We start from the raw sequence: 15,300 nt of genomic DNA on the forward strand, positions 1-15,300 counted from the left end.
GGTTGTCCGTAATTGCGTGCTACGACAGTTGTGAGTTAGATGATCGATACTCTCTCAGATGCGAGGTTTTTTCTTTCGTATGTATAGGCTCGTTTAATTGTGAGCTCCTTATAAGTTTTCATGGTTTGCATTAGCTGGTATCTATACTGGAGTATCTTATGTGAGTGTTTGTGGACTCTAACCTTTCTTTTGGCTGTTAATGTAATAATATCATGGTTAAAAAAGAGTGATGCTATTAACATACCTCATTTATTTTCTTATCCACACATTTCAATTTTATTTATAAACTTGTCAGTTGAATTTATTTCATGATTGACTCTCAAAATAGATAAAGTGTTAATAACAAAAAGATGTGTGTTAATAACACCACCCTAAAAAAATATTTAATAATATCAACTTCTAGTAAAGTTCATTTACAAATACTTGAATACTTTATTTATTATTCTTTTCAAATATACTTTTTAATTACATCCATGATGTATAAATGATTTTGTAAAACAAACATTACATTAGTCATCATTACCACTATATATATAGTATGTGTAGTGAAAATATCCCATGTCATACATCCAAAATCACTCAAAACAGTCTCAAATTATTTTCTTTTTTCATCAAATTTAAAAAGCACAAGTCCAACTACTCTCCCATCTCACTTCATTTCCAAGAGGTTAAAACTTATAAGCTTCGGCTTAAACTCAGTTAAAACCCTAATCTCACGTAAAAACCTTTCCTAATCAAGAATCCTCCCTAATAAATATTTAAGAATAAAAGCCTACCAAATCATTATCCCACAGAAAATAAAAAATAGAATTCAAGTCCAACATCAGCCACCCCCACGCGCTCTAAAGGGTAGTAGGACCCCCACCCGCAACTACCCATGGGCTGCCTAAAGCTTCTAAACAAATCTTACCTCCATAAAAATCCCAACGACGTCGTTCTAAGACCCCACTTCACACACGTGGCGAAATATCATTCCCCGCCCGAGCAGGCCAAATATCGACCCGTCTATTGTAGCAGGAATCTTACGTGGCACGTGTTCGGTTCTTCACACTCGCCGCCTTGAGCGCGTGGGAGACAGATCTTTAAAACGGTCCAGAGCGTCTCTAAAAAGAAAGAGAAAGAAAACACACAGACTCGACTCCTCTCTTCTATAAATCGTCGTATAAATCTTTCTCTCTCTTCCCTTCTCTCTCTCTATAGTCTATACAACGACTTTGGCTTTGTTTCTCATATTGTTCTCTGAAATCAAAGCCTTCGTGGTCATGAAAGCTTAGCTTCTACAAGCACCCAGGTACTTACATACAACTCTATGAGTCTCTCTCTGTTGTGTTTGACACACACTCTTGTCTTTGTGTGTGTGTGTGCGCTTCACGTTTTGTTTTGTTGGGTTGTTATAATCTGTGAGTTGTACAATTGCTGCTGAAAGATGCAGACCCGTTTCGGTAGGCTGGTGCTTCAATATGGGTGCGTTGTGTTTATGGAGGTCAAGAAAATCTAGCGGTTGAATCTTTTGATGTGTTATAGTGCCATGTGTTTTGGGTTCTTGTTGTTTTACGATTCAATGCAGTTGTGTGGGTGGTTTTGGAGAGTCATTGTGGAGTGGAGGAGTGGGATTTGGTGGGGATCGTGTCGTGGTTCTTGAAGGGGACTGTGGTGGTGTGAGGTTGTTCTTGTTGTTGCGTTTTCTGTGTTTGTGGTGAAAGGTTGGAGGCTTGGAGCTTTGGATGTGGTTGTGGAGTTGTGATTGTGTTATGGTGAATGTGATTGATTCGTTTTGGGAGTGGCTTTTTACAGTTGCGTTGATTTTAGTCTGGGATTCGAATAGGGATCTGGGGTGGTGATTGTCATGTCAGGCTCTGTATTTCTTTTGGCTGCTGCTTGGTTTCAAGAAATGTATTTCGTGAATTTTTTTTTTCTTTCAACTTTACAACATCATGAATGAACTTGAATGCCTAAATTTTTTGTACAATAAAAAAGCGTTTGATTTTTTTTTTTTTTTTTTATTTTTTTTTAGAAAAACTTCTTTTCTTTTTTTTTTTTCTTTTTAGTTTATTTTTTTTTTTTTTTTTTTTTGGGTATATGTTTTCTGCTTTCAATCCTTTCATACAATGTTGAAATTGCTACTTGCCTATGAAGTCATTACTCTTCTCTTTGCAAGGAGCGGTGGACAAGGATTGATAGTTGTCCGTTGCATGAGTTCTTCAATGTATATTGCTGTTTTACTAGAATAGGATTCAACTTTGCTTAAGATGAAGCTGCAATAAGAATTGCTCAATGATTGGACTTACAGTAGATATATAGTAAACTAGGAGTCAAGGCATACCACGTAAAAAGTTTAAGATGAAGCTGAGAATTATAATAGCTCAAAAATGATTCGACTTGCGTGGATTGTTAACTAGGGACAACTTAGGCATCAGAAAAGTGTAGGATTGTAGTGAGTTTTCTGAGTTCAGTAACACTTTTATTGATATATGAGAGACATTGTTCATTGCTTAGCAAGCAATCTGTTTCAAGTTAGATATCATCTTGGCATGAATGTTATTAACAAAAGAGCAGCAAAATATGGAAAACTTGGGATTTCCAACTGGCAATAGGATTTTGTAGTTTTCCTATATCCTGGTGGTGTTCATGCCTCATATATTGTTTGGTGAAAAGAAGGCAAGTAAGTTTGAGTGTGAACTTGTCTCCTCAGCATCTTTAATAATATCATAGACCACTTTCCCTTATTTGGCAGATGGATTCAGTTGAAGGAAATAACCATGGCGATTGTACTGAAGATGAATCTGCTGAGCATTATTTTTCCCCAGAAGCTTTGGATATAAATGGTGTGGATGGCGATCCTGAGATACTTCCTAGAGTTGGAGAAGAGTACCAGGTTGAACTTCCCCCTCTAATAGCTGTATCTGATTATCTTTGCCGTCTAGAGAATCAAACTGATGCAGAAACCACAGATCGTAGTTCATACAGATATCTGTTGGGGTTGCCAATACCAGTAACATGGATCAATGAGGAAGTTGAATGTAAGAAAGATGAACCTTATGTGGGTATTAATGATGCAGTTGACGCGCCCCATAAAAATGAGTCTATAAAATCTGAATATGTCAGTGAGTTGGTTGTTTCAGAAAGGGACAGCTTAAAATTCAAAGCTGAGCCCATGGATGTTGAGTCGGATGAGGGACTAATTTTCAATGAGCCTGCAAAGTTAGATGTGAAACAAGATATGATAATGCCTGAAAATCAAAGTGGATGTCCAGTTCCTGGTACCTCGAGTGTTAGTTGGAGTCACATAGAAGAAGCCAGTTTTCTTCTTGGTTTATATATCTTCGGGAAGGACCTTGTGCTGGTGACGAAATTCGTTGGTAGTAAACAGATGGGTGATATATTATCATTCTACTACGGGATCTTTTACAAGTCTAAAAGCTACAGCAGGTGGTCTGAATGCAAGAAAATGAGAAGCAGAAAATGTATATTTGGAGAAAGAATATTTACAGGATTAAGGCATCATGAGTTGTTATCTCGTTTGCGTCCTCATGTGTCAGAAGAATGCCAAAACACTTTACTTGAGGTAATTACTTCTAACTGGCAATTTGAGTAATCTTTGAAGTGATTGATTTATATAAGCGTGACTGCACATGCATATTAATCACAGATAAAATATGCTCTTATAAACTAATTGTTTTCTTTTCTGATATTCTAGTATTCTACAAATTTAAAGTACTATCTGCCAAAATTTGTAATTTAGTATTTGATTAGTTTGACACTTTCATTTGCATGTTCATTATGTATAGCGAATATCTCATCTTGTCTCATGGATAAATGATTCCAGTACTTGTGTACATTTGAATTCCTTTATAAGACCTTGGAGCTCCTAGTCATCTGCTTTTGCCAAACAAAACTCCAGATACAGTATAAAGACTTAGTTTTTGAACAGCAAAGGATGGAAGTATCAATCCAGTTGTGGGCATAACTGCAAATACAATAGATAAATCGTGTTACAGATTGTTACCTCTTCAAATTGAGATGTTGGTATCTTTGCTTGTCATCATCAAAAGTTTTTTTCGGTCGTTGTTATCATCAAAAGTTATGTAAATCATGCTCAGAACTTTCCATAAAAGAAAAAGAAAAAAAATACATAAACATAACGACTAATGATTCTAAGATGAGGAAGATAGATGCATATGTGGAACATTTCCCGTTATCTACAACTTGTGTCCTTGACTTTAACTGAAAATTGATTTGATAACACTAATTAGTCATGAAGTAACTCATGGTTCGCCAACAGACACATAATAGTAATAAATCAGATCGAAGTCGGAAACATTAAACATATTACAATGATATGCAGAAGGAAGTCATGTAAAGAAATGTTGGGAATAAGGCATATGTGCTGGATGTATTTCTGCTAAAATTGTTTGTCTGCTCCTATATTTGCTCATATCAGGATATAGTTCCTTAGTTTTGTTAAATGAATTTCCAGGTGTCAAAGACATTTGAGGAAGGAAAGATATTATTAGAAGAATATGTATTCATTCTAAAATCTAGAGTTGGACTGGATGCTCTTGTGGAAGCAATGGCAATTGGTAAAGGGAAGAAAGATCTCACAGGAATTTCCATGGACACCCCAAAGTCCAATCGGGCTGTTAGCAGTCGCAGAGAAATACCAGTTGGCAAAGCATGCTCTGCACTCTCGCCCTTGGAAATAGTTGGCTTTCTGACAGGAAATTTCCGGCTCAGTAAAGCTCGCTCAAACGATCTCTTCTGGGAAGCTGTTTGGCCGCGTTTGCTTGCTAGAGGTTGGCACTCTGAGCAGCCTAATCAGGGTCACTTTGCTACTGCTTCCAAGCATTCATTGGTCTTTCTTCTTCCTGGGATTAAGAAGTTCTCCAGAAGGAAACTGGTGAAGGGTAGTCACTATTTTGACTCGATAACTGATGTGCTCAGCAAAGTTGCGTCTGACCCGGAGCTCCTTGAGCTTGAGACAGGAGCAGATAAAGTTTCCACGAGTAAGAATGACAATGGGTGGGCCCATGAAAGAAAGCCCGACGAAGGTCTCCCAATCCAGCAACGACACTGTTATTTGAAACCTCGTACCCCCAGTCGTGGTATAGACACCATGAAGTTCACTGTTGTGGATACGAGTCTGGCCTATGGGAAAACATGCAAGGTGAGGGAACTGAGAAGCTTACCAGTTGAGTTGAATACCTCCATTTGTATCTCAAGTAGTGATTCTGAAGATGAAGACGAAGATGCTTCTGATGAATCAACAGAGATATCTAACTCCGCAGATACCTTGTGTTCTCGTAGGAATGAGGTCAATGTTCCCAAGACCATAAAGACCAATTTGGGTAGAAAAGAACCGGAAGATGGCAAGTATTCCGAGTATGGTGCTTCAGAGTGGGAGCATCAAGCTTTTGGTCCACATGAGACAAATGTGGCTATAAAGATCCCCAAGGAGAAGAACCTTGATACATGCGATTATATGATTCCTAGAAGAGCTATGAAGTTCCAAAGGAGCCAGAAAGTGGTGCCTGAAAATAAAAAAGCAACGGTTGCTGCTTCGAGAAAACGGCAGCGATTAGCTACTTGTAGTAGCAAAAAGAGCAGCAGGAGCAACAACCACATCTCGCAAGGTCCCATGTTACAACAAGAGGCCTGCAACTTTGGACACTATTCTGAAGTCAGCGAGAAAAAGCTCTCTGCAGTTGATCCATCTAGTGAGAGGTTATCATCCACCAGTACTACATCTAGAGGAGGCAGCCCAGTGATTAGTAGTGAAGCTGTTCTTGGTAGCAACAATATGGGTGCGGGACAACCTCATCATTGGCCTCAATTCGACTTGAATGAAGAACCGATTTCTTTAGATGGTGATAATGATGAACCTATGATGGAAAGACAACATGATGGAACAACCCAGGAACCAGATGGTCTGCATACAGTGGAAACATCTGAATGTATGCCTGCTTCTGAGCAACCACTTGCAGTTAACCCTCGGAGACAGAGCACAAGAAATCGTCCGCTGACCACTAAGGTACTGGAAGCTTTTGCTTGTGGATTTTTAGACACAAAGCAGACACGGAAGAGTAGGGATGTCTTTCCTCGGGAAAAATCCAAATCCAGACGTTCTCGAGCTAGGGTACGATTTCCTGACAGTTTTGATACTAGTGTTGTGGATTATAACATGCAGGAAACCAGTACTGCTGTCCACAGTAGTAATGCTGATGGATACAGTGAGCTTGACATGGTTTCCCAATTGGGTTAGGCGCTGATTAGTCTACTTGCGACTAGAGCATGGAGCTTCTGGATATTAGCAGAGACCACTGCTTTCGCCTGCTACACCCAAGATATACAGCAAAGGTAGTAGCAGACTCTTTATTCTTCTGCATTGTATATGTCATTAGATACAAACTTCACATAAGGGGGTTGGAGTAGTGTCTTTGCAAGAAGCCAACTACATCAAACAAAGCACCTCTGGCAATGCGGTACCGAGATGACAGTATAGAGATACTCATCATTCACATCTCAGTTGACAGCATCTAATATAAGTTTTAATCTTTCTTTTTTGTAGAATTTGTTTTAAAGTGGTTGTTTTCTAGGTATTAATTGCAATACCGACTTATATTGTGAAATAAAGTCTGGGAGCTGTTGCGTTGAATGTCTGCACAGTTGATACAGTTAGTGTAACCATTGTAATTCGTTTTACATCAGAAACCATTCGTAATTAGTAGAGATTTGTGCTATGCCATTTTAGTTGATTAGGTTTGAGAGGGAAGCAAAAGTTGATGGGAGCGTTTCAAGTTTCCCTGTTATAGTTTAGTGCCTTGCTGCCCTGTGGTGGTTATCGATATGGTATCACGGCATAAGCTTTTCTAGCAGTGTGTTCATGTCTTTGTTCTCTATGCGCAGAAAAATTGTACACAAAAGCAAAATATGAGCTCAATTAGGGCAGTCATATAAATGATATAATCATTTCTGCTTTAGTCTTGTAATCTATTACCTCATGCATTAGTGGAGTCCAATCATTTGTTAGTCTATCATTATAAGCTGCATTTTCCAGTCATTATTAGTCATATTGTCAGAAACCAACATTACATCTTCAATGTCATAGATGAAAAGGAAAATAAAATTAGGCTTTGTACCTTCTCTTATGAGTCTTATCTATTGACACAATACTTGTGTAACAATGTATCATAAAACGGTCACAAAAAAACTCTTTCCAACAAACAACACAACACGAAAAACTGAGAATTAACAACTAGATAGCGTTAATCAGAATGTGTGAAGTGATTTAGTACGTAATCACATTACCCTAGCCAAATTAAACTTACATTGGCTCCGCAATATTGACTCAAAGAAACCACAACCTAAGACCCTCGATCGGATTACACCAATCCCTAAACTCCAAAGCCAAAAAGCAGCACTATAGCGACCTTAAACCCTAATCCAAGTGGTTGTTAGGTCTACCTTCCATTTTCTAAGAAACAAGAAGAAAGAACCAGGGACCTAATAGCAAATAGATAGAACCAAGACCCTCCATAGTTAATGCTCTTAAATCCCATGCAAACGATCCCTTTCACCTATTCCATAATACCTAAACAAAAATAAAATAAAACAAAATAGAAATTTGCCATTTTGTGTAGAGCAGAATATGACAAGTAATACTAAAACAAGCAGAGACGTGTGTCCTTAAGCACACCCCCACGCGCACCCCCGTAACTCCCTCCACCACTCTCACCTTCTTCTTCTTCTTCCTCCTCCTATTCCGATTTCCCCAAACCCTAAAATAATAATAATGGGCCAGGCACTTCGCCGAGCCGCCGGGAAAGCCCGACCCGGTTCAACCATCGAAACGCCGTCGTCTTCTTCCTCAATACCCAAGACCGTCGTCAATCACCGGCCTCCGGTCACTCCCCCGGAACCGGTTCCGGAGATCACCAAACCCGATTCCGGTATGTAAAGCTTTCGCCTTTAATCATTTTCAGCTCACCCACATTTTTCCTCATCAGCTCAATTCAATTTCAATTTGATCCAAACGGCGTCGTTTTAATGTTGGAGTTCAGATGGTAGTGAGAATCTGCTTGAAGAACGCGATCCCAAGTTCGATTCGATGCTGAATCAGATGGTGGGGAGGATCAAATCGAAGCCCGGAGGGAAACCGGAAATGGGTGAGGTCAGTATGAGCTGGATGACGTCATTTTCTCTATTGTGTAGTGTTTGTGTTGTGTTGTGTGATTATGTCAATGCGGTAATGTGATGATTTGGTACACAGGCACATGTGGTGGAGAAGTATAAGAGGCCGCTACCGAAGCTGAGGGACACGAAGCCGGATTCTGGTAGGTTTGAGGAAAGAGCAGCTCCACCGGGGACTCTGAATGTGTCGCAGCTGCGGCACATTATACTACTGCATCAGGGCAAGGCTGAGGATCACAATGGCCCCATGGAGGTGCAGAGAATTGCGGAGAAGTTTCGGGTTGATGTAGCTGAGGTTAGGAGGATTGTGCAGTTTGTGTCACTGCCTCCTGAGGATAATAGTAAACAGAAGAAGAATTCTTGAAGAGGGAGAGCTATGGTTTGATGTTGTGAACTACTGACTTTGTGTTTGAATAATGGATTTGAGGATATAGGGACTGATAGAGAAGTGTTAGAGAATTCTATATTTTCCATAGCATCTGAAAAATGTAGGGTTTTTGTAAGCTAGTGCGTAGTTTCCAAGTCAGGCAAAAAGTTGTATCACTGCTGAGGGTTTTGATTTGAACACAAGATGATAGTTCTGTTTCCTTATGTGAAATTACAAAATCTGTTCCTTCAAATTTTCGGCTGAGAATGTAGATCATAGTATATTACATCAAGTTCTTTTCTAAATGTACATTTTTTCTCTTTCGATCTAGACACTAGATACACAGTCGCAGATACACAGTCGATTGCAGATGGGATGCAACTGTAGTAACCACTTCTTTCTGGAGAGTTAAATTAAATACCGAGTCAAAATGTTGCTACAAAAAATTAAGATGGTTTACATCTCGACCACATTGCTATCTGCTTAATCTTAGAGAGCCTGTATAAGTTTGCCCTTTTCCTTTCCTTCAAGGTAGGGTCTCGTCTTGTAACATATCCAATGACCAAAGATGACAAAAGAATCGCATGATCCAAAATTAACTTTTCAAAGAGTAGAATGGTTAGATTCAAGTTATAATCTAGACTCTAACCAGTCTGATGTATATTCATAAGCCACAAATGTCACCGCACCAGCAGGAGCAGCTTTGACGGTTGATGGAACTATTCCCTTATAAAGACCAGCCCAGCCTTCTTTCTGCACTATTCGTCGCAGGGCATCAACCATATTGCTGTAGGCACGGTGCTCTACTCGAGCTCCATATCTTGGGTGCCTCTGTAGTCCTTCAATCTACAACAACACAAATAAAGGTGTTATAAACCCATCCTCATCTAATTAGCATGCACATATAAGCATATTAATTCAAATCTTCTTCCCTTGTACTCTTATTGAAAATTTTCTGTTTGGCAGTAATTTCAGATAAATGACCGTAGTACAGATTTCAAGATGTCAATAGATCTACCTGGAATCTTTTCTTGACCACATCAAGTGGATGACAGACAAGTTTGGCACATGTCCCGGCAGCCAGACCACAAAGGAAAAGCTGAAAGCTTGTGAGACTATTCTCTGTACCGTATAAGTCTTCACTTGATGATCTAAACTGGTTCAACATCTACAATGAACACAATAGAATATTACAAGGTCTAATTTGACTTCCTCTTGTTGAATTGTTTGTACAAAACAGAACAAGAAACAACGACTTGCAACAGAATCTCTTCAATCTAAGAAATCCCTCTTCACAAAACCGAGAGGACTCTTGTTTTCCAATTCACTAACAAAGCATTTCCATTCAAAGAACTAGCCACTCAGATCATGTGACAGTCAGTTTGAGTGTACATTTACACAGTTATTTATTGAGCTCAATTATATACCTTCCACATGGATGTTTTCAAGAGGATATAAGAAAAGCAGAAAAGGAAAGGATAAAAAAACCAACTGATTCTTCAATTGAAAGACTTGTACAATGAAAGGATGGTGCAATACAAAAAGCAAAATCATGATAATCTTACCATGGTCCAGCGCTTAAATGTGTCATAGGTACCAAATTGCAAGCCCGCATAAGGAACAATCTCAACCAGTGTTGGTGACAATCCAGCATATAATCCTCGAAACCCACGAGTTTTAACTATTTCTACAAATGCAGACCTCATAGTTGGATACACCTATTGAAGGAAAAATATCAGTAAGGCCCCCTACTGTACCAAAGAACTCATGAAAAAACTGGTGCTTTGTGGATGCAAATAACAAGGATTACATGAGCCTTAACAAAAAAGCAATATAAATTTTACATTTTACAGGTAAAATTTATTGACTTGACCATTTTAAATGTATGCTTTACACATCCAATAGTTAATATTCCCAATCGTAGTTTAATTATATTCAGAAATAATACCAAACAAACTCCAATGGAACCTCAAAAGAAAACTAGAAAAGACCAGCTACAGATAGATAACTAAGGTGTCTGCTTCCCAAGCCCTGAAAGACATCACATGCCTGCCAGAGGCTCACCAATTATCTTAAGAAGTGTGCCGAAGGTCTCTGTCAACCATTTCTTTCGCAATCAATATACAGTCATTCACCAGAATCTGAACCCAGGCAGACTCCAACTAACCAAAGTTGTCCACAGCAGACTCTCAACTCTCAAGAGCTTGCCATGCCAAAAAGTTTAATTCACAAACAAACTACAATATCACATTTGCAGCCTCTGATCACTTAATATTTTACGACGGTATACAAGAGCAATAAACAATACTCAATCTTAATCAATCTCTAAACCCTAAACCCTAAAGTAAAGCTCATTTAAGGTGAGACACATAATGTCATATTTTTAAGACTTGCAGGATATAAAAAAGAATTCATTTTATTAGTGTTTTATATGTTAGGTTAACCATGTAAAGCTAATACGAATGTTTGGAGAATGCATGTGTTAAGTTCTATACCTTAGGTTCCCCCTGTGAAGCTAGCAAGGTTCTTAGAAGATCAAACGGGTATGATCCGACAGTGGCTGCACAACCTGCTAATGCTCCACTGATGTAGGACAAATAAGGACTCAAATGAACATGATCCTCTGCACCACAAAATCAAAGATCAGAAAATATACATAAAGGGGAAACAGAGGACGTAACCATATTCACATTACGTGATAATAGCTTCTCAAAGCTCCATAGCACATATGCGAACTAGAATCATAGAGGCATCTCTACCAGTAAATTATCAGAACAAAATACAGATAAACATAAAAACAACCTATATTAATTATCCATCAAGCACTCATCGGTACATCCTCACGTCTACCTTACCACCCAACTTGCCTAAGTACAAGAACATGGCAACAGAATTTATAAGAGAAATCTCAAAAATAGATGATCTCAAAACTGATTCTTATCAAGCCAAACTACTTGGACTCTTAGTGAACCAGCAAGTGATGAAAGAAGAATAAGAAGACCATATACAAATCATACCTTTTAGTCATAAGTAGCCATATAACACACATTTTACTTCAGACCAATGTTTTTAAACTCGGCCATGGGTTTCAAATGCAGGTAGCTGTTAACATGACACATTTGTCTATTTTCCAATTCTTTTTAAACACCTATTTGCAATACTCTAACAAGTTACTATTCCTTCTTATTGAACGTTGCCACGGTGAAGTGAGTACAGTTCACATAAGAGAGCAATATACTACTATCAAAATACCTGACTTGGAAGAACCAGCCGCAAATGTTTTCAATTTATGTAGTACAGTGAACTGTATCGCAGTATATGGCATAACCATAAGTAGAGCTGGAACATTGCCTCGCCAGAAACCCTGTCAAAAACACCACGAAAGTTTCGAAACCATTAAAATCTTTGAAAAATGCTCATGCAGAACAATGCCATAATAAGAAAGAAACTTTCGAAAACATCACAAGCTGAGATTATACACTATACCGGTAAGCCTTCCTCTCTGAAAATATCCCTAGTAGCTTGAAACATCCCGGTATACTTTGACGGCTCGGTCAAATTCCGGCGAACCAAAGCCCATGAAGATGTAGGCTCCAGCTGAACCTGTCACAACCAAAGCAAATTCAAATTCTTCAGTTCGAATTTGAAGAATTCTAATGGAAATAGCAACCGCAAAGAGAGCAGACCTGGAATCGAATCTTGATGACGTCGAGCGGCGACGTGACTGTCCGGGAAATCCCGCCGGCGATTAAGCCCGCCGTGGCGTCAATGACGGCCCGCTTGAGCTGGCCGGGCTCTTCCATTACCCCCACCGGCGAAAACAGCTTAGGGTATCGGCGCTATGAAATTGGCCGCATTCGGAATTGAAATAGGGTATCAGAAATTGACGTAATCAGTGACGAAATCTGAGGGAGGGAGAGAGGGGGAGGGATTTAGGTTTGCAGAGAAAGGGGAAAGTTTTAGGAGAGGAGAAGGTGGGAGAGAGGAGGAGGGGCAAAAGGGGAAATGGGGAGAGTCGCCGTCTTTGTTTGCCGCCTTATTGGATTTAGAGGTGACGGAATATTTGGCTTTTTGTTTTTTTTTCATTTCACACGATTTTGTTTCCCTCCGTCTATAGTGGAATGGACCGAACGGCCCATCGCTTCCCACCTTTTCCTAAAATATTTGTTTCCCGATTTTCAGATTTTTAGCAATATAATGGTAAAAAAAAATTCATTTTTTCAAAACTTTTCCTTGTTTTTGTTTTTTTAAGGTGAACTGAACACATGTAAGTGTGAGTATTTGGTTGTTTGTCGTTAGCTGGATCCATTGTTCAGTGTTGTGACTGTAGTTTAATTGCAGAAAATATTGCAATGCATAATGTATTTATGAAAACCAAAATGAAAGTGTAGGTAGAGGAGAAATTTTTAAATGCTACGGGAGGACTACGTGGCAGTCTGACGTGGTCCTACGTTCCAATCAAATTTAGACATGTGGATTTTTTACAACTAAAATATAAACAAATATTTTCTATTTTTTGTGAAATGACATTCATGGGTATTTAGCAAGTTCAAACTAGGGTCTAGGGTATAGGGTTTAAAGTTTAGGGTTAGAGTTTAGGGTATAGGGTTTAGGGTTTAGGGTTTAGGGTTTAGGGTTTAGGGTTTGGGGTTTAGGGCTTAGGGATTAGTATTAAAAAAACAACAGAAAACCTAAAATGGTCTTTAACAAAATAGCTGAAATAATTTTTCGTGAAGAAAATATACATGTCTAAATTTGATTGGAAAGTAAGACCACGTCAGACTGCCACGTGGTCCTCCTGTAGCACTGAAAAATTTCTCGTAGGTAGACCTTATTTATACACACAAGCTCATTTAATAAAAAACAAAAAAAAATCTTATTTAAACGGATATAAATCTACATATTGGTTGTCAGTTGTCACTATTATAAATGACACGTAAGATTTGTTATACCGGTAAGTAGATGATCGGTTAACACCACCTTGAAATAGAGTAATGCATATTAAGCTCGTTCAACGGATATAAACTTGTGGTATAATATTGATTAATTGTCTAGAGCTATTCAGTTTTAACACGAATTTTGTGTGCATTAGACATATGACACCCTAGAACCAAAAGGTAGGTACATACAATGTTGGCATGTTTTCCAGGTGTGGGAGTGGGACTGTGACCTTATCGACCTACGTAATGCACTTGTTGTATGATGCAACCATGTGAGGAAATGCCAAACACACCACAGTTAGACTGCAAAACCAACCAATCTGTTCTAGAGATTACGGGTGTCCTTCCACTATTGGAGGTCAATAGATATCACACGGCAAATAAAACTTTTCCATCGCGTGTGTGGAACTTTCATAAAGACTCTTCTCCATGGTATGAAGTATTCTAAGCGAGCAGGACAACCTCACGGGTGGGCAAGTGATCAGTTAAACCAATTTGATTATGGGGCCGATCCGTAGTATTCTTTTATACTTTAATACTATATTTGGTACCGAGGACTATCTTAGCCAGGACTAATTTCTTAAGCAGTCCAGGACTATTGATGCTTGACTTATGCTAGCTAATACCTGACTCATGTTTGGTGCAACTCAGGACTAAAGAGCAAAATAATCCAAACAATGATATCCCATGTTTAATGATGTCTGAGACTAAATTTTATGGACTCAAAAACATCTTATTACCTTACTTTCTAAGAAACAAATGGATTTGAAACAATTGTTCATAGACAACCAAAATAACCTTACTTTCTATGTTGCAAAATACAGAATTAACAACAAATTGTCTCTATCTTCAAATGCAAGGGCTCATGTTCTGCTTCTTCTTTTGCTCTTCCTATGAAAGTTGTGCTTGATGAGACTTGAAAATCATCCTTCAACAAGATTTGGAGCTGGTTTTTAAGCTTCTTTTACATCAACTGTGCCAACAACAGGAACTGGCATACCTTGCTACACAGAAAGCCATCTCAACTAAATAAAGTTCCTGAAAAAACTTAAAAGCTCAAGTCATAAACCCCAACACTAAATTTGACATCACTCAGACACTCATATACAATATAAAGCCAAATAGGTCATGTTATTCACCCTCTAGTTACCTTATATATGCAGAAGTAGAAGCATAGCCTGTGCAGAAACATATGCACAGCCTAAAACAAGTGAACAACAACAACAAAACTACACAGCAACTAAAACAAGTTCCCAAAGTCATCCACATAACTACATAACAAATAAAACAAGCCTACAAAGTCATCCACAAAACTACACAGCAATAAAACAAGTCTACACATCAATCTATGCTATTATACTGTAATCATTCATAATCAATCTATCAATACATACAACCCATAAAATGGAAGAAGAAGAACACCCAACCATGAAGAAGAACAGCCAGCAAAAAAAAAAAACGATGCAGAGAAGAAGAACACCCAGCCATTCATAATCAGTTTACAACAGATCAAGCTATCCAAACACCGACTCAATATGATCATCTATCAAATACATATCACCAATAAACAGTTTCACCAATGAAATCGATCTTCTTAAAAATTGAACAAGAACACCCAGCCATGAAATTGATCGATTCAACGCATTACACACCGAATCTTTAATCAATCTATCAAATACATACAACCCATAACCAATTTTCTATGAAATCAATCTTTACTCATTCCAAATCGATCTTTTCCAGAGAGGGTTTCAAGATGCGTGTGTGAGAGAGAGAGAGAGAGAGAGAGAGAGAGAGAGAGAGAGG

At 38.5% G+C, this 15,300-nt stretch overlaps 3 protein-coding genes across 3 annotated transcripts; 2 read left to right on the forward strand and 1 right to left on the reverse strand.

The window, feature by feature from the left end:
• Positions 1-1,173: 1,173 nt before the first annotated feature.
• Positions 1,174-6,259, forward strand: LOC101314561. Its single transcript, XM_004298073.1, has 3 exons — positions 1,174-1,291; positions 2,735-3,565; positions 4,478-6,259. Exons 2-3 carry the CDS (start codon positions 2,735-2,737, stop codon positions 6,257-6,259), a joined length of 2,613 nt encoding a protein of 870 aa, XP_004298121.1. The 5' UTR covers positions 1,174-1,291.
• A 1,376-nt stretch (positions 6,260-7,635) lies between these two features.
• LOC101303989 lies at positions 7,636-8,804 on the forward strand. The gene is made up of 3 exons (XM_004296776.1): positions 7,636-7,946; positions 8,058-8,167; positions 8,267-8,804. The coding sequence occupies exons 1-3, from the start codon at positions 7,790-7,792 to the stop codon at positions 8,549-8,551; spliced, it is 552 nt and encodes a 183-aa protein (XP_004296824.1). The 5' UTR covers positions 7,636-7,789; the 3' UTR covers positions 8,552-8,804.
• A 192-nt stretch (positions 8,805-8,996) lies between these two features.
• Positions 8,997-12,542, reverse strand: LOC101304273 (mitochondrial thiamine pyrophosphate carrier-like). The gene is made up of 7 exons (XM_004296777.1): positions 12,241-12,542; positions 12,041-12,157; positions 11,807-11,918; positions 11,050-11,177; positions 10,120-10,272; positions 9,573-9,722; positions 8,997-9,400 (listed from the first exon to the last, which is right to left on the reverse strand). Exons 1-7 carry the CDS (start codon positions 12,355-12,357, stop codon positions 9,185-9,187), a joined length of 993 nt encoding a protein of 330 aa, XP_004296825.1. The 5' UTR covers positions 12,358-12,542; the 3' UTR covers positions 8,997-9,184.
• Between the last annotated feature and the right edge of the window lie 2,758 nt (positions 12,543-15,300).

The sequence above is a fragment of the Fragaria vesca genome, linkage group LG4, assembly GCF_000184155.1.
Source record: "Fragaria vesca subsp. vesca linkage group LG4, FraVesHawaii_1.0, whole genome shotgun sequence".
NCBI lineage: Eukaryota > Viridiplantae > Streptophyta > Magnoliopsida > Rosales > Rosaceae > Fragaria > Fragaria vesca.